Source organism: Leptodactylus fuscus, chromosome 4, assembly GCF_031893055.1.
Source record: "Leptodactylus fuscus isolate aLepFus1 chromosome 4, aLepFus1.hap2, whole genome shotgun sequence".
In the NCBI taxonomy this organism is placed as follows: Eukaryota; Metazoa; Chordata; class Amphibia; order Anura; family Leptodactylidae; genus Leptodactylus; species Leptodactylus fuscus.
The window spans coordinates 177009922-177030403 of record NC_134268.1 but is presented as its reverse complement, the minus strand read 5'-3'; the positions used below and the strand labels follow the sequence as shown (position 1 = coordinate 177030403).

Genomic DNA, 20482 nt, shown 5'->3' with positions numbered 1-20482 from the left:
ATAGGCCACATGGAGAAAAGTAATAACAGTAAAGGAGCTAGAAGTCATACAAGTCTCTGATTATATAGCTATTGTAACAGTCTATAATACTAAAAGAGATCTGAAATGTTTGATAATATTGTATCATGTCAGTACTGCTAGATTATTGGTCCCTATCTTGTTTCATGAATAATAATAATAATAATAATAATAAAAATAATTAATATTTCGACTTGACCATAATTCAAGATATGTGGAATTTAATTTTATAATTTATTCAATTTCAGAGAAAAGAACATTGTCAAGAAATCTGGACCTCGTGAGAACAGAATTAGCCTCTGCTTGTGTCCATGGCTTTTTCGGATGCTGAGCAGCCAGGATATATGCTCTGTGTATTCTGCACTATATAAAGTGAAATAGTAGCCCTAATCCCGCATGAGGCCCTTAGTGTGTCTCTTTGATGTAAGGGCTACTTAGGATCGCCCGGACTAATTAGAAGTTTTGAAGTCTGATCTACAGGGATTCCCCCACTGTGGCCGAGGTTCTGAGACATCACCTGTGGAGTCTGGCACACAGCTCGCAGCTCAGATGTGATACCATTTAGGACCACAGTGTAAAATGTCTGTAATGGGTTTTATAAAGTAAATGGAACAACAAATGCAAACCATATTTAACTGTGCTGCGGGGGAAAACTCGAATATAAACCACTATTTAAAGCTGGAGAAAGTGGTGAATTGCTACTAACAACTATTGATAGCGTTGTAAATAATAACAAGTGAAAAATAGTATTTAGAGAATTTAACATGGGATTTAAATGAAAAACATACAAGAACAGTAAAAATGACTTCACTTCCAAGTCTGTGACTTTACACAATACTTATCTAGTAAACCTATAGAAATAACAAGCAGGACTTTCTTCTGTTAGAAAAGTAAACATACATGATGGAAGAAAGCCTCCGTCACACAGATGGAGGGGCTCTGTCTGCATCAGTCATTCTATCGCTGTTAGGGCTCATTCGCACGGGGGCGGTGGGGTGGATTTTGGCACCGAGAGTGACGTGACATCACTCTCAGGTCAAAACCCGCCTGCCACGACCCTCTCGGTTGCAGATTCCCCCTCCGGAGTCAGCTCAAATGAATGGGCCAACGCCCGAGGTTGCTGCTGCTCAGCGACCCGCGGAATCCACCTGACGAAAGGGCAGCTACAGGCCGCTAGCGGAAAAAAGAACGCTAGTGGTCTCCATAGACCACCACTGTATGGAGGCGAATTTTGAGGTGAAATCCACTGTCAAAATCCGCCTCCTTGCCCCATGTGAACTAGCCTTTAAAGTGGTACTCCTATTTTATTTATTTTTTGTTATTGCGTCGGTGGGGGTGAATATTTTTCTAATATACTTTATTAACCTATCACACTTCCTTTTAAAAGAAAACAGGCTGTAAAGTTCCCATTAACAATTCTCTAACTAAGCATTGCCCGGGATATTCTGCACATCCGTACTCAATGCGGCATGTAGAGATGAAGGGGGGACGATCACTTCAAATAGCTGTATCTCCTGAGTTATTCCACCTAGAAATAGGGTCCTGGTATCAGAAAAAAGCGGAAATTCTCATCTTTTATATGCTGCATACTAGCACCAGCTATAACATATCCTGAGACATCACTAGTTAAAAACACAGTTGGGAATTTGAGAATCTCAGCTTTCTTTTGATACCAGAACCCTTTTCCTAGGTGGCATACAGCGCCGCACCTCCCATGAGGCGACCTGAAGCGACCGCTTCAGGTGGCGCTATGCCAGGGCCCCAGGGAGGGCGGCATTTTCGCTTACCTAAGCCAGTCCAGGACAAGTTGTCCTGGACTGGCTTAGCACCGAGTGGTGGATTGGGGAGGTCACTGGAGCAGCGCTGCTCCAGCGGCATCCCCTCACGCTCAGGCAGAGAGCAGGTCCTCTCTGTGCCTGCTCTCTGCCTGCGAACGCCGCTAAGCCCCGCCCCCCTGCGTTTGGCCCCGACCCATTCACTCCACCACGCCCCCTCCGCTCCGCGCCCTCCTCCCGGGGGGGGGGGGGGGGACGGCTTTCTGTCGTTCGCCTCGGGTGGCGAAAGGGGCAGGTTCACCCCTGGTGGCATAACATTAGAGATTTGAAATGACTTATCCTTTGGTAAAGTACAAGTGTTTATGGGCTTTCCTAAGTAACAGCTCAGTTACAGGTTTTCTAGGGAGAAGGTTACAGCCTGTTTTATAATTAAAAGAAAGTTAGATAGGTTAATACAGTATATTGTGAAAATGGCCACAACACAACCCCCCGAAACAATGGCAGAAAAAAACTGAATAATGAAAAAAAAAAAAAAAAAAAAGGGATTTACACTTTAAAGTCCATTCCTCCAAGCAGTGTGGTTGTGTGTATGTGCCATAACTGTCATTCTCATCTTGTCTTAGTCTATTTTTCATTATAATATACATATTACATTCCAACCAGTGTAGGACTCAATACAGACAGCAGAGCCATGTGTATAAAGAGAATATAGAGCGTACAGGGCACTGTGTACAGAGGCGGTAGGGATTGTATAGCTATAGAAAATCATTGTCTGATGTTTATTCAGTCCAGCATTTACGTTGGTAAAATCTCCATGTATGTAGCGCTTCTCGTGTTGACGCAGCTTCTCCCCATCTTCTCTAATAGTCATAGCTGGTCACTGCCACCTCCCCAGTAGTCGCAGAGGTCCCATGATTTCTCAAGTAGTCACAGCAGATGCCCCTGCACTTCCCATAGAGTGACAGCAGATGTTCCCTCATTCACCCTCATAACAGGGCTGCAACCCTCTTCAGCAGACACTACAAAGTCGTACCCAGTGGTGAGCCTAGTCTCTCTGTTGCCTGGGGCAGACGATTAAAAGATGCGACCCCCCCCACACACACTACTGAGTCTGGATCAGGGGGAGGGGTGTTCATTTTTGATCGTCCGCCTCAGGCAGTGGGGAGGGGGGGAGGAGCATACGTCTAAACAGCATAGGAGATGGGGCGCTTGAGTTAAGAGCAGCGGCTCTCCCACGTTAGTTTACGGAAAAAAAGTAAAAAAAAAAAAATTGCTTCAAAATCCAGCGCATAGGGACAGAGTGGATGGAAATACATATAGTTAAGCGCTTAACTATATGTATTTCCATCCACTCTGTCCCTATGAAGAAAGAAAGAAATGGAATAAAGTCTACTGGTTTTAGACCAGTTGTCTCGGTGAGTGCCCTGTTGTTGCTCTACTTTTTTACTATTTTGCATGGACTATGTATACAGAGAGCACCACCTAATTGGCCTTGCGGCTTTTTTCAATGTGACAATGTGGCTATCCGTCTTTCGCTCCATATACTAGAAATGGTGTAAAAGTGACACAGAACCGAAACAAAAGTCATAATATTTCAGTGGTGCTGCTTATTTTCACCTATATGTTCAAAAAAATTGCTTCGGCTGCCGCCCCTTCCATAGTGCCACCTCAGGCTGTCGCCTCACTTCGCCTCATTAGAGGTGCGGCGCTGGCCATACCCCAGCTACCTCTATCAGCAGACATAGCAAGACTCTGTCCTATCATACTACATTGGCCTCTGTGTACAGAGACTGATGAGGAGGAATGCATAGTCACAGACCACTCCTGGAAATGTTATCGGATTTCTGACAGTTCAGCTAGTGTCCGTTGCTAAAATCTTGTAACGGACACTAGCTGCAGACACTGCTGACAGTCACCAACGGTAGTGTGAACGCCCCCTTACCGGTAGTTATTAGTCTTGTGCTGTGATATCATGGTGTGTATTGCCCTTGTACTGTCTTGTGCACATCGACCTATGTCTTGGCAATTATGACCTAAATCAAAATCACGATTAATTGAACATTTTACCTTGATTACATTTAATGAACAATTATTTCAAGCCACTCCCCTTTTTACATGCCACTGAATCTTGGTTTCGGTAACTGACCCAGATTGGATAGCATACCGTTAGTGACATACCCTTTAGCCAATGGCAATGTGACACCTGATAGTGCAAATGCAAAATAATTAAAATAATCTACGTGAGCAAATTCTAAACGATTACAGGTGCTTGCTTTTGATTATTTACCCAGTCCTAACATCACCCCTATCCCGCAACATCATTTTCCTAATATTGTGATGTCACCATGTCCACTATCCTTGCACAATAACATCACTATTAGAGATGAGCGAGTACTGTTCGGATCAGCCGATCCGAACAGCACACTCCATAGAAATGAATGGATGCACCTGGTACTTCCGCTTTGACGGCGGCTGGCCGCTTAACCCCCCCGCGTGCCGGCTACGTCCATTCATTTCTATGCGAGCGTGCTGTTCGGATCGGCTGATCCGAACAGTACTCGCTCGTCTCTAATCACTATGTACATTAAACCTCCATTTTGACATCACTATGCACATTATTCATGTACTGTGACATCATATACTTAGTCCAGGATTTATAGCTAGCATCAAGAACTTTCAGATAAAAGTCAGTCCCAGCAGTGCTTTAAATGACTTAAGACAATGATGGAAGGCTAAGTTTCCACTTGATCTAATGTGTATTCTAAGCGGAGTTTCAGCTCATGCCATTAGCTCTGTGCCAGTCGCTGACACCCACTGTGCCAGTCATAGGTACATCATTAGGATTACTTAAACAAACTATTTCTGAAGACATTCTGGCAATGTGGATATGCCAGGAAGCTTTTTCCATCCAGGGTGGTCTTGTAATCCGCAATGTTCTTTCCTAACAGACTAGATTACATCTCTACAGTAAACACTATTCTTGAAGTTGCAGCCTTCAAAGCTATATCTAGACTAAAAGGAAAGCTAGGGTTAGTTCAAACGGGGAGCAGAAGTGCGGATTTTGGCGCCGAGAGGGAGCCATGTCAGTCTCGGGCCAAAATCCGCCTGCCACAACAGTTGCGGCTTTCGAAAGTCTTGGCTTCTCCCTCCGAAGCAGGCTCAAATGAATGGGCTGACCCCGGAGGTTGCTGCCAAGAGGCGGACGCCGCGGCTCAACGAGCTGCAGAATCCGCCTGAATAAAGGGCAGCTCGCTTCTTTTTTCTGCTTGCGGTCTCCATAGACCACCATTGTGAGAGGGCGGATTATGACGCCATAATCCGCCCCCTCTGTGCCCGTGTCAACTAGCCCTTCGAAATAAGGTTACCATAAAAAACACTTGTTAGGACACTTACACTGCTGGGACCCCCAGTGATCAGCCAGTGGAGACACCTCAGTAAATGTTTAATTTCCCTACAGTGCCACCACAGGAGAAATGAAGCATTACACCGTGCCCATTCTAATGAATTGCTTGTCTGTGTAATGCAGGACAGGACTGGTCCTCCAGAGTAAAGGACACTCTTTGTAACCACTCTCCACTCCGGCCAGGAGAGACGGAGCCTGAACATGGTAGGTTCTTCTATCAACTCATAATTCCCTATCAGGGTATATGACAATCAGTTTTGTAGAGTAGACAAGCCTTTTAGATTAATACAGACTTTCAGAAAATATGTCTTGTGAAAAAAAACATATAAAAAATGTACATGGAAGATAAAAGGTAGTCGATTCCCTGATACAAATGATGAAGTGACATTTCTGAAAAGCCCTGAACTTTAAGTGTCTTGGACAGGGTAATAATGTATTCATTTTACACTCCATTAGTCCTCCGGTGCCAGTGACATGTTATGATTCCACATTTGCAGCTATAATAGAAATGTCCTGATCTCACAATGTGGTGGAGTTTCTTGCACGGTTGCCTACACACATGGATAGGTGAGCGCTGTCTGCTCCATATCTCTTGACTTCTTTGTGATCTCAGTGCCTATGATGGTAATATAGGACCGTGGACACACACAGCAGTGGGAGTTACGCTATCACATTTCAATTCTCTTTATTGCTGTAACCAGAATCTACCTTCAGCCTCCTTATCAACAAATACAAGACAAAACGGAGTGTTTTACTATTGATTTATGGAAAACGAGATTATCACTGTTTTTCTATAGATTTTGCAAAGCTGACTTAAAAGCAGTGCAGCATACCACAGGCACGGATATTGTATGAATTAGAGAGAAATGTTAATGTATTTTTGGGGTGCATCTTCCCTCCCCAATAACTAAATTAAAAATAGGTCCAGGAAACTGAGGTTAGTGGTGCTGCTTGGTAGGAGAGGTCCCTGTGTCTACAGAACTGACATAGAGGAAACCTGGGGGGTGACTGCTGGAGTGGATTTTATTTTTTTATTTTTTTTATTTATTTTTTTTGGGGGGGGGGGTCTATGACCAGCCGCAATAGTAATGTAAATAAAAGTTGTAAACCCCTCCTTTCCCTAGAATACATATAAAAGTAGAAAATTCCTGTAAAACACACACACATTAGGTATCCTGTGTCTGACAGTGCCCGGTCTACTGAATATAGGGGATCTGCAGTGCTCCTGTTCTGTCAGGAAGGGGATAATAGGAGCACTGCTGATACCCTATATTCAGCCAGGCTGAATTCCAAGTGGGGGAAGAAAAAACTCAGTCCTCAAGCTCAGGGAAGGGGCAGACAGACAACCAAAACACCCCCTCCCCTTTCCCAGCAACTACTGCACCCAAAAACTCCGACCATTTTAATTTTTGAAATTTTCCAGTAGCTGCTGCATTTCCCCCCCTCGGCTTATACTCGAGTCAATAAGTTTTCCCAGATTTTTGTGGTAAAATTAGGGGCATCGGCTTATATTTGGGTCGGCATATACTTGAGTATATATGGTAGTATTTTGAACAAAATTCTATATATATTATATATTTTTTAATATCAGTTCTATGGGCACAGGGACATTAAAACTTATGGCAAACAGAACCAAAGACCTCAGCTTCTGGAATAAGGTGTTTATGAACTTGAGATGGGAATACCCTTTTAAAGGGGATGTCCAGACTAAAATTGAGTTTTCATACAGATGACCTATCCACAGGAAAGGTCATCAGTATGATATATCAGGGTCTGGCACCCAGACCCCGCACAGATCAATTGTTCTAGCACCATTCAGGTGCCCAAAGCTGCTAGTGGATGGAGGGCATATGCTGCGTGTTCCTATTGAAGTAAGGATGGGTTCACACCTGCGCCCGGTCTCCGTTTTTGGGTTTCCATCTTCTACCGAGAGAAACTGAATAGAAGACGGAAACCCGGCGGTTAGTTTTCAAATACATTCACTTAAATGGGTTTGCAAAGTGACCGCCCATGAGAGTCTTCTACCTCTCTGCAGTGAGACCGTTTTTTTTTATCCGAACAGAAAGTCAGACATGCAGGACGACGCACACGGGCGGTCACTTTGTAAACCCATTCAAGTGAATGGGTTTGAAAAATGACCGCCAGGTTTCCGTCTCCTGTCTAGTTTCTCTTGGCAGAAGACGGAAACCCGAAAATGGAGATCGGGCGCAAGTGTGAACCCGCCCTAATGGGAGTAGCAATGCAGTTAATCGGAATCACTAGTATTCCCAGAGGCTGCTAAAACAGCTGATCTGTATAGGGTCCAGGTGTTGGACCCCCAACAGATCACATACTGATGACATATTCTGTGAATAGTTATGAAAACTCAATTTCAGTCCGCACAACCCCTTTAAAGAGGTATTCCCACCTCTAGTACTGTTGACTTATACAAAACACATCAAGAGTAGAAAGTATAAGTATAAAATTGTAAGGGTAGAGCTCTGTGACTGAGAATGTTGATGTGAACAATATGTTTTCTGCACAGTTACTTTGGGACATACTTCATTCAGAATCACTGGAAAATCTGAAGTAGGAATCTCAGGAAGTGACATTATGCAATGGACTAAGGTGTGGTCTATGCAAGTCCAAATTTATGAATCCTTGGGGGTTACCAAATACGGATGAAGGCAATGCTATTAATTCATTGTACATGTGCTGGTGTGCCCTTCCAAATGTAGCCTTCATACTAAAGGAAAGCCGTTCTCCATCTCCTCTGCTTGCCTTAGGGGATTGGGAAGGGTCACTGACATAGAGCCAGGAGAGAGTGTCCCGCGGCTGCCTCCTTTACAGAGTGTTACTGAACAAAGAAAAGGCTTATTTTCCCATATGTAATCTCAATAAAACAGGACATTATACAAAACTTTATGCTTAGAATTTCTATTTAAATAAACTGCAGTCTAAGGTTGGAATTTATAGGGGTTTTATCTGGGATTAGAATATTGATGGCTTGTCCTTTGGATAGGCCACTATTATTACATTGGTGGGTGTCCGACTCTCAATACCCCCCATGGATGAACTATGTAAAGGGCTACAATGCGCTGGTCACATCTTATTCCTTGTTTTCCAGGGATAACACCCTACTTCCTCCCATTTAAGTTAATGGGACTGAGCTGTAATATCATGTACAGTCACCACTAAAAGTACAATGCTATGCTGTATGGAGCCGGATAGCTGTCAGGTAACCTCCTATCAGTGGCGTAACTAGGTATGGCTGGGCCCCAAGGCGAACATTTGACATGGAGCCCCCCCTCCCATTATGCTACACTAGTGTAGTACTTAGAAGTGTAGCAGACCACAGGAAAATGGCCGCCCGGACATGCGCAGTCAGTTCTGCCAAATTTGAAGTGATTGCGTACAGTGCTGCTTCCAATGCCTGCAAAAGACAGAAGTTCCAGTGAAGAGGAGGAGGGGAGTGAACATAAGCAGCTAAGAGGCGGTGGAGAGTTTTGATGTGGGGGTGCTTGGAGTACAGGGGGAACGCCTACGATGCTCCGTGATCATAATTTGCATAAAAGAAGAAAACGATTTTATCAGGGAGAACCCTAGAATGGAAGGTAGAAGTAGAAGAACTTTTTAATGGCTATTCCAACGTTCCATTACCGTAGTTAAAAATGTGTTTTTTCTAATGATAGACTCCCTTTAAGTTTTTTGGGTGTCAGGATGTGTAGAAACAAAAACTTTGGCATTGTTTCTATTTTGTTACAGTGTCTGCTGTATGAGTTAAATAATTTGATAATATTATAATTAATATAGGGGACATGATCACTGATATAACACAGTACACTGCAGTACATATATGTTGCAGTATATGATTGTGATGTAAATGTTGCCAGGCAACCTACTAAGCTCTGTCTCAGACTAAGGCCTAATAGGTGCAACAATATGGCAACCAAGGGGTCAATTGCTAATCCCCCCCTGTTATAGCAACCCATAAAGCCTCTTCAATCACATCACAAGTTGCCCCATGAGGTTGCCAATGTCTCTGACAAATCAATTAGATGCTGCAGTGACTATTGAGTGCAGCATTTAAAGGGTTATATTCTGGTAACCAGCTATCAATGACCACGGCCAGTGCAGTTGGGCTACCACAGTGATCACACTGACACAGGAGCTGTATTTAGGTGTACGATATTCTGCGGTAACTAATACTCACAGATGATATACTTACATGTACGCCATTTTGTGCCAACTTAATTGTAGGAAATAAATTAGAAGGTAAAGCGAAGATATTGGAGTTCAGGAAAACTGTCTACAGTGACAACTATCCTTGCGGCCTATGGCACCTACCTGTGCCCATTTGTCACCATAAGCTACTAGAAAAATTTAAGTTGAACTGTTGCTATGGGCAACAAGCCAAGATGTAACATGAAGCTCATGGGCCCCAGTGCAAGATATGTAACTGGGCCCCTATCTTCTGGGTATATTTTATGTGTCAGAGAGACCTTTGGGGCCTATTTTGGGGCCCATGCCTTGATAGCGACTTCTCTATAGCTGCGCCCCAGGCAACAATCAACAGATATACTGAAATTTCTCAGACTTTCCCATGAACAAGCTTTGTGAAAAGCAATGCACCTGCTGCTAAAACAGCCCCATTCAGATGTGTAGTATAAATCAGATTTTCAGAAATTTCTACTACACTCTGTCACGGGTGAACATGCCCTTAAAGGCTTCCCCTACTAGTGACATTCTGGTCATGACATTAATAATATTTATTAAATTATGGCTGAAACTCGATGAATAGAAATGACCAAAATTCAGATTATTTCCAAACTGGATCTGAACTCAGATAAAGAAAAGGTATCAAGTCCTGGAAATACAAGTATAAAATTTATTGCGTAAAAATAGAAATTTCTCGGGTAGACAGAAACAAACCTCTTCATCTACCGCTGGCACTCGGCGCTCCGTGCAGCAAGAACTCGATAGCTTAGTAATGGATATGACAGACACTGAGTTAGTTACGTCCAGACCACATCATAAATTAACATTTTCAACAGTGGCTAAGTAAAAACTTATGTTTTACTCTTCCATTAAGCACAAGCCAAATGAAACATTGGTCTGTATATTGCGGCATTCATTGATGAAGTCACTTTGGTGTGTGTTTTAACCCCTTACAATCTGTAATTGGAATTTTTCATTGTTAAGCACCGTGTAATGCCCTTTTATGTATGAAATATTAAAGAGAAAATTAGTTTCCTGCATAATTATTCATTAGGGAGACCTTTACCCTCCATTAAAGGGGTGAACTCTTATAAAATAGTAAGGCATATCAATGTCATATGGGGTGGCCCCCATCGGAATATCTGTGATGTAATGCCATATGTCACCCACAGCAGCTACTGCAGAGGAAATGACTAATTATAAAGCAAGCAGGACTTGTCTCTCTACATTTTTCGGGCAGAAAACCGGCGAACCCCATTATAGTCTATGAGACCTGCGGGTTTCCGCAGAGTAAATGCTTTTTAAGCGGATTGGGATTCCATATTTCAGGTCCCGAAACGGAAACCTGAACACAGGTGTGAACCTAGAATAAGTTGTCTGAAAATTTAGCAACCACTTAAGGGTCCATTCACACAGTAAAATGGTGAGGAATTTGGTGTGGAATTTCAGTGCTAAAAAAACCCAAAGCCTTCCATTGACTTCAATGGGTTCCTTTTTTTGCTAGCACCCATTGAAGTCAATGGAAGTCTTTTTTTTTCAGCGCTGAAATTCCACACCAAATTCCTCACCATTTTCCTCCATGAGAATGGACCCTAATAAAGGAGAATGAAAAGTAATGCTACATGGGAGATATTCAGATGACTGGTCATCTTTGTAACACATGGAAGGCTTGAGTCTCCCAGAATGGGAGCAGTCTTCCATGTTGGCATATAGATGGGTCCTGTGTGTATGGCGTTGCTATGTCCTACATTGGGGTGCAGGGAAATATTTGGACTCTGTGTCCAGTTTAGGAAATCTACTTCTATTGGTATTAGGAGAATCTATTAGTATTTGCTAAACAAGAGCATATGTGCTTAAAAATGGAATAAAGCAGTAATTAGGGGTGGTCCTTAAAGGGGTTGTTCATTTTCAGCAAATAAATTATATTTAACATTGAAAAGTTAAACAATTTTCCAATATACTTTCTGTATCAATTCCTCATGGTTTGCTCTGATCTCTGCTTGCTGTCATTCTTTGTTTACTTCCAGTGGCTCAAATCCAGTCCATAGTCAAGTAATGGACAGTCCATGGTCCTGTGATGGACACACAGGTGCACAGCTTGCTACACCACAGACGTCTGATCACTGTACTGTGAGTGTTGCGAGCCATGCACCTGTATCTAGATAACATAACCACTGACGGGTGGTCCGTCTACCTATTTGTTAGTATTTTACCGTGGCTGCTAGCTGACCTTTATTTGGAGACATGACTTCAGGTATTTGGCTGATTGCCTTATAGTAGCTATTTGTATTTTGTATGTACATAGCTTCGGCTGCATTGTAGTGTGATTACATATGTAATCTATATTCCTCATTGATGGGAGTAATATCTATGTAGTTTACTTCACACTTACACATTGTATTTATCTCCTCCTATATGTCCTCAGCTATTTATGCTATAATTACAAAATATTAGTATACAAGTATACAAGTATACAGTTATACATCTATAGGGACACATTTCTGGAGGGGTGTTTGTTGCCAACAGTATTCTATGGTTGGCACTATTGTAGCCTTGCTATATTTATACAAGTGTTATTCTATGCTACTATATTTACCTTTACTCATCTTATATGGTCTAGCATAAGAACCCACGTTCTTTATTCTATGTGTCTATCTGTGTATGTCTTTGGCTTAAATCCATCTACCCTGCTGTACATTATTGTTTTTAATTATAATCTGCTATTTAATGTGTAATAAAATATTTGATATATTTTTTTTAGATATATTGGTCGATTATTATCTTCTTGCATTAGCTTGTGCTTTTTCCATGTGGTACTGAAACTGGACAACCCTTTATTCACAACAACACCAACTCCTACTGACGTTCCAGGGGCTGCAAAATGCAATATCCTCAATATCCTAGTGTTTTATCAGAATTACATTGTTTTGATGTCAAACCCCAATAACTACAGCTAAAGTGCTTTTAACAGTGCCAGTAGATGCCTCCCAAAAAAAGTATCACAAAAAAATATATATGTCGAGCCCTTGAAAAATAGTGCCTAATATCAGTCACCAGCAAATGATAAAATTCTGGTTATCTGAAGTCACCACTAGGGGGAGATCAGTGCATATATATTAAAATAGTCTCCTTTGTAGAAGAAGAATTTCTTATTGAAATAGCAGTTTTCTCTGTTGCCTATGAGTACTATTAGTACTGCAATGATTTTTCATATAACAAATATGAAAAAAAATCAAAAGTTGGCAAGCAAAGACTGAAGCAGTGAGTGCGATATGGGTGCCCCTAGTGCCATTGCACTCTCCAGGCCCCGGACTATAATTATTGCGCTACATGGCTTTTCATTCCTACCCTGCGCTACCCCATGCTGAACACAAAATGATTTAATATTACTTTTTTCTTAATTATGTTGTACAAACTGATAAAAGACTCCAGTGAGGGTCAAGCCCATAAAGCAATGCCCATTAGGTAATATTGTTTAGGGCGCTTCTAAAATTTTTACGCATGATTAACAATTTCCAAATTCTAATCATTCTGCAGGAAAAGGAATGTTTACATTGGAATCTAAAAGTCATTATATACTGCTCGCGGAGCATAAAAAAGCCGCCAGGGCCCAAAATGAGTATGATTTGGAGTGATGCTTTCAAGGCTAAAAAAGATGAATTTATGACGTCCATAGTCAGATATGAAAAGGCGAGACTGCACTGCAGTGTCTCCGGGCAGTGACGTGGGTTAAGACTTTCCAATCCATGGGGCTTAGCGTGTCTGGTGCATACAAGCTCAATTATTCCACTTGTACAACAAGCTATAGACTGGTGTAGAATAAAACAGGAGCCTCCAAGACACATCTCATATGTATATTAAGGCAAGCACACCAAAATGTTGTAATTCTAAAATGCATTAAACTGGAATTTTGTTTGGCTTAAATTGCGCTTTTCTTCTACCAAAAAAGAGGAATATAAAGAAAGACTCTACTTTTATCCAACTAAAATAATTATACATGTACATAAGGGATCCGAGCTGACGGCCTACTCTGGGGGTTCTGCACGTCTAATGATTCCCTTTTGTTACAAAGGTTTTCTGAAAATAAACCGATCATACAGTGTCCACTGCCAAGACGCCCCTGTTGTGAGCTGTAACCTGCTGGAAAATTGGTAGCAAGTTCAACCTCCTTACAGTGCCCCCAAAGGGAAAATGAAGTCGGGCATGATGCTAAATGAAATCTATGTAACGGATAATTAAAGGGGTTGTCCAGGATTTGGCAAGGAAGACATGAAAAATTTTAAAAAACATATTTACCTGTCTCCATTGTCTCCCACCACAGTCCGCTCCTGCTGCTCCGGGGTCTTGTTCCAGCGTATGTCTGCACCAGACGTGACCACTGAGGCCCAAGGCCACTGATTGGCCTCAGCGGCCACTTGTGGAGAGGACTTCCGCCAGAACAACACTCCAGGAGCAGCGCGACTAGTTCGTGGGGGGAGACATCAGAACACTGGGGACAGGTGAGTATGTTTTTTTTTTTGTTTTTTTTTGCCTTTCCCGGCCTCCTTGCCAAAAATGGCAACCCCTTTAATTAGGCAGGCAGTAATGAATAGAAGAAATGGCTTGCAACACTCTTTAGATTATAAAGTCCAGTCTTTAATTCAGAAAAAGGTGCAAGCATAAAAGAAAACACTAATGCGTTTCGGGGTTGACCGACCCCTTAGTGACTAAGGGGTTGGTCTACCCCGAAACGCGTTAGCGTTTTCTTTTTTGCTTGGACTTTTTTCAGTTTTTCGGCACTTTTTCTTCATGTGTGTACTATGTTTTTTAATGGACTGAATTAAACACTGGACTTTATAATCTAAAGAGTGTTGCAAGCCGTTTCTTCTAACTACTACGCTTTGGATGATCTGCCTCGTGGGTCCGGAGGTTTAGTTTGGCACCTCTGAAAAATCGGTATATGTGGTAAGCTACAGCCCAAAAAAATGTTTTCTCTTTTTCAGGCAGTAATGAACAATTAGGTTTGGCTATGTTCATATCACTCTTCTGATGTGGACACTCCTGAATAACAGGCCTGACTTATATGAAAAGTTTAGTCTTGTGGCATAGATTTGGTCACTGGTACCGAAAAGTGTACTATTTTACAGTGGACTATATTAATGTAAAATCATCTCAACAAATCAATTATTTTGCAGAATTATAGTATCAGGTAGCAGTACCACTAGCTTACCTGTAGGGGTGCTGCTGCGGAATGAAGATGATGGAGTGATGGGTGGAGTGACTGGAGGGGTGAGGCTGCCACTGCCATGACGGGGCGGTGTTGACACATTTCCACGGGATACGGAGCTTGACAATGTCAGTGAGAGCTTGGGCTGGATTTTCTTCTTTAAGGTTTCTTGTTCACGTCGAGCTGCATCAGTCATAAATCTGTGATAAAAATAATAAGCACGTAAATCCTCATACAAGTAGCAGATCATGTTCTGGATAAATACTAAACATTTTAATCATTTAAATATAAGAAAAATGATATTTCAAGATAACTAAATATTGTACAATGGGAGTCAGTAAGCAACAACTGCCAATATACAGTCATGAGAAAAACACAGTCCTCCCATTCTATGGTTCTTACATATCGGGACATAATAAAGAAGATGCAGGAGAATGACCGGCGGATATGAAGAAAACCGCGCTACTCTCTTGGGATAAACCAATAAACGCACTTTATTCCACTTTCTGTGTTTTTAGAAAGTGGAATAAAGTGCGTTTATTGGTTTATCCCAAGAGAGTAGCGCGGTTTTCTTCATATCCGCCGGTCATTCTCCTGCATCTGCTGTCCCCTAAGGGGTCTCCGGATTGAACCACTGCTGCTACCAATTTTCCTTGTATTGTATATACAATCTGTCTCTGTGATTGCTCGGTATTATTCTTTGCTGTTTATAATAAAGAAGAACCACCTTTAGTGGCATGAACTTGAAGTAATGATATTGTTCATGGTCAACTAAGTGACTGCAAGTTGTATAGGTCATGTGGTCACACAACAAGCCCAAATCATTACCCGTCCACCACCATGCTTGATTTTTGGTATGATGTGTTTGAGCTGAATTATAGTATTAATTTCTATGAGCACTGCATGGTCTGACCCTGGGGTCAATTTTCTGGGATGTCCACTCCTGGGGAGACTGTCAACTGTCTTGAATATTTTCCACTTATGAATAACCTGTCTCACTGTAAAATGATGGACTTCAAGTTGTTTGCAAATGGCATTTTAACCCTTCCTAATTGATAGCTAGCAATAACTGCTTCTCTAAGATCGCTGGCGCTGCAGATGTCTTTCTTCCTTGGCATTGTGTTAAGACATGCCCTAATGCTCCAGACCAGCAAACTGCCAAAACTTCTGCTTTTATACAGGTGGCAACACTTGCTAATTATCAAATAATCAAAGGTATTTCATTAATAACACCTATCTGCTACTTAGTAAGTAAGGGTGTACTTACTTTTTTTTTTTTTTTTTTTGCACACAACTTTTGCATTTTTGCTAATGACACAGTGTAATTTGACCTGTGTTGTCTTGTGGTCAGAGATGTAACTTGAAGCTCCTGGGTTCCGATGCGGATTCTGTAACAGCGCCCCCAATTACCATATGCTATGTAAAATACTGGTGCAGTCTTATATTGTGGAGAGGTTTTTGGGTCTCCTCAGGTTCCAGGGCCCGGTAGCGATTGCTACTTCTGCAACCCCTATAAATATGCCCAGTTTGTGATGTTTTACTACACACTTGATATTAACCACTAAGTACTGATAGTGTTGGACTGTATAGTGACCTATTTTTTTTTGGAAAGAGATTAGTTAACACCTAGTTTTCAACGTATACATATGGGTTACGGGAGAAGATATTCCATCATAGTTATTTCATTGGGAATAAAAGTACAATCTTTAATAGGGAAAATTATGGAATTATGGAAACAGAGGTGTTGCTTCTATCACTAAGGATGTTAGACTGTTTGAGACTATATAATAATAGTCTTGTGTGTTTATTTCAGTAGCCCAATTGCAGATGTCCGATCTGGTTAAGACTGTGCGATTTTATTGGGTTTGGAAAGAAAACTAATAAGGCTTTTGTTCTGCAGGACTGAAGATCACAATGTGTAAACTATGGCTGGAAACATTAGAGGAAAATAATGGAAATATCCTTAATACCATTAGTTCAAACTGAGTATTTTAATTACAGTTGGATTCCATGGCTGACTAGATAATATGGTGCCCAAAACCAAATTGAGCTATAAAAAAGAATCTACTAAACCTGTGCCAAAGCAAGTGACTGGGAGAAATCCCAAAGAATTCTTTTTAGGATGTCCCAATTCAGAACAGTGGAGCAAAGTTCACTTCTGTCTCTTCTATGGACTCACGGAGTGTTTTGAGGGCACTTCCTGGTCATAGGCCAAACGTACATGGCAAACCTATCTCATATATGTCCTTATTGTTTCAATTAGAAGATATGGTTGCTACAGCTAATCCCCGGGTGCAGCGGTGACCTCACTGGTGCTCGATGTAGCACTCACATGTCTATGTCGAAGTGACATTGCTGTAGCGTAGGACATCAAGACCTTCAGGGGACATTGGTAATGGTGGCATGACAGGATACTGGTGGGGAGAGTGTTACTTAATCTGCAGATCAGTCTGAGCATTTACTCAAAAAGTTTAAGAGGCTGGACTATTGGGGTTGGAGGCTCTATTGGGAGACTGTGTCAAAATGCCAGACAAAATAGAACAGGATGCTGCACTATTATATCCAGTCACATTATGGAATTTGATGGATCCAGCGCTACTATTATTTTCAGTTTTCAGTTCCTATAAGGGATGTGATTTGTATCTTTAATATTCCTACAAGGGATGTGATTGTAGCAGATTTTAGCCAGTGCACCCAAATCCACTGGATTCCACAGATAGGAACGGCTATATTGCATGTTAGGGTAAGGCTCCACGCAGCGCCGCACCTCCCATGAGGCGACCTGAAGCGACCGCTTCAGGCGGCGCTATGCCAGGGCCCCAGGGAGGGCAGCATTTTTGCTTACCTAAGCCAGTCCAGGACAAGCTGTCCTGGACTGGCTTAGCACCAAGCGGTGGATTGGGGAGCCCGCTGGAGCAGCGCTGCTCCAGCAGCCTCCCCTCACGCTCAGGCAGAGAGCAGGTACTCTCCGTGCCTGCTCTCTGCCTACAAACGCTGCTAAGCACCACCCCCTCCGCTTAGCCACCCCCCCCTCCGCTCAGCCACGCCCCCTCCACTCCGCCCCCCTCCTCCCGGGGTGAGGGCGGCTTTCTGTCGTTCGCCTCGGGTGGCGAAAGGGGTAGGTTCACCCCTGGCTCCACGTAGCGAGTGGCAGCAAAAAATTGCTTCAGGAAAAACCACAATGGAAACACTTTTCTATAGAGTATGCAGAGGCTTCCTCTGCAGACTTTCTGCTTCCATTATACCTATGGGGAAACCATCGTAGGTAAAATTGTCATGCTGCAATTTCCAAAATCACAACTGTTTTGAAAATTGCAGCATTCTCACTGCAGGTATTTGCTAGAATCCCATCCACTTTGCAGGGGCTGTTAAACGCCATGTTTTTGCTACGGCTTTTACACTGCAGCCAAACAGCGGCATTGGGGACCCAGCCTAATAGAGCTTGTTATAATGTGCCACACTTTGATGTAGAACATGGGTACAGATTCCACAAAATGATGTGACCGCTATGTTGAACCTCATGTAAATAAAACCTGCATAGGTTTCCGAGTCAACCAATCAATATCCAGCTACCGTCTTTGTAACGCAGGTTAGAAAGGGCATGCAAAGCTGTAAAGGTAATTTCTGGTTACGCTCCAGATCAGAATAATGGTTTAGAAGGTTTTCAATAATCAGCGGATTAAAGATTATGATTTCTAGTAGCGTGGATTAGGGCAGACATTTAATCAGTCTACCCAGGACGAGGTTACAGGAGGACAGCAGGCTACGACAGCTTCTGGCAGCCACATATAACTAAGCTTAAAATAAGCGTATGTGGATTGCAAAGCAGGTGCAGGCTGCGGGATATTTTTTTCAGTTCCTCGAACTTCAAGATGAAGAAATTGAGATGTTATGGAATGTACAACCACTACATAAAGCAGGAAAAAACTATTTATTTTAAAATATTGTTGTGTTTTTTATACATCTAAATTTTAAATAAATAAATATATTTATTTATTTATACATAAGCTATATCCACACAAATTACTTCCTTTTTTTTTTTTTAACAGCCATCAGATGGCTGCACAAAAATCAATTCAAGTGAATGGGGCTGGTCACATGACCAAATATATAAGTTAGTGATCTCCTCAAGTACAGATCTTGAACATGTTGGGGGGTAATATAAATAAAAGTAAAGGTTTGTCTTCTGTGGACAATGTCTTTTGGTTAAAAGAAATTCCAAAAATAGGCTGAACAGAGTTTTCTACTGTTTCGGCTACCAGTAAGCTCCTGCGATCCGCTGTGTTATTTCATAGAACTTGTAAATAACTAATTCTTATGCAACACCCCCAAAGGATAAATGAAGTATTGCATCCATTGAGTTCAATGGGATGTCTGTGTGTTACACATTGACATACTGGGTTCTCCAGAGAGATAAACTCTCCACTCCCCCCAAAATAACTTAGAATACTATAATAAGCTATTGTGATACATGTTTGTTAGATTAGACACACCCACTGGACTCCTAAACACGGAAAGAGCAGAGACATACAAAAAGGGTTATACTGAATCTTTTCCCCCAAAAAATCTGCTCTGTACTGTACAGAGACAAATACAAAGGGGAAGTTTCACATTAAAATTACCCCTTGCTTTCTCTGGTCAGGCACTGTTCCCCTGAATAATGATGATAATCATCTTTAGGGGTGCAGTTCTACACCTATGCCCCCCTTGACTGCTACCCTTTCCCTTTGCAATCTTTGTCTCTGCTTTCCTGATGTCGTAGTAAAGTAGAGCATTGTACTAATAGCCTATGCTTATGACTTTATAACATGCCTGCAGATTAGACTATATACAGCGGAGACCTGGAGGCTATGGCAGCCATATTTAGAGACCTGACATCTGCCATAATAGTAAGGAGGATGTTGGGAAACAGTTAAAGTGGAGCTCTCATTTCAGCAGGCGTTTGATGAAGATTTTGTAATTTACTTAAATAATTATAATCTATCTAGCCTCATGTTAATAGAAAACAGGTGGTAAAGTTCCCACTAGCAACTCTCTAAGCAGCTCGGCTTTGATCTTATACCAGAACCATTTTTCTTGGTGGCATAAAACCGGAGATATAGCCATATCAAGTGACCTTCCCCAGTTGTCACAAGCAGAGGACCCAAAGAACTATAAAACGTAACTTTTAATATAAATTCTAATAATAAATATTTAAGACGGTCAAAGAACATCACAGATTTAAGAGCACAAAACAGACTCTACATAAAAATAGGAATGGTCTTACCAGGACCTACTGAGAGATGTTGGGGACTCAACGGGACTTGCAGATGAAGGGCAGGTGTAATTATACCCTATCTCTGACCTATGTCCCATAATGACTCCTGTCTTAACAAGGACAGTCTCCAGAGCTCTCCCTGTATCTCCCTATCAAATTGGATCCATTTCCCTTATTTCTTTCACCCCCAAAGTGTTTCATGTCCCAACAAGATGGAGGGGCAATCCTCAGGGGATTTCTAAGTATGTACCCAGTGGGGAGTGAAAGCCCTTCAAGCTGCTCAACCATATGTTTCCATAGGTTACTAGTTTAGGGCTATGGAAACATAGGGGTCTGTCCTTGTTAGAACAGGAGTCATTATGGGACACATTTGAGAGATAAGGTATAATTGCCGTTCATTTGCAAGTCCCGTTGAGTCTCTTGGTAGGTTCTGGTAAGTCCGTTCCTTTTTTTATCTAGGTACTGTGAGGAACACAAAAAGAAAAGATCTGCGCTTCCTTTGCAATGGGAAATGTCAATGATTAGACATAGAGGGTCCGTGGTCTTCCTCAGGACCACACACTACCACTTAAACTTACGGTATTAGGATAGAATTAATATGGCTGAATGGTGGACAAAGCTGTTTG

General features: G+C 42.0%; 1 protein-coding gene across 1 annotated transcript in view; it reads right to left on the bottom strand.

The window, feature by feature from the left end:
* The window catches only part of JAZF1 (JAZF zinc finger 1), a 213447-nt gene that overhangs the window by 24087 nt on the left and 168878 nt on the right, over positions 1-20482 (bottom strand). Inside the window, exon 3 of the mRNA XM_075271471.1 lies at positions 14603-14799. Within this exon, the coding sequence (XP_075127572.1) occupies positions 14603-14799 (197 nt within the window). The remainder of the gene's footprint in view (positions 1-14602; positions 14800-20482) is intronic.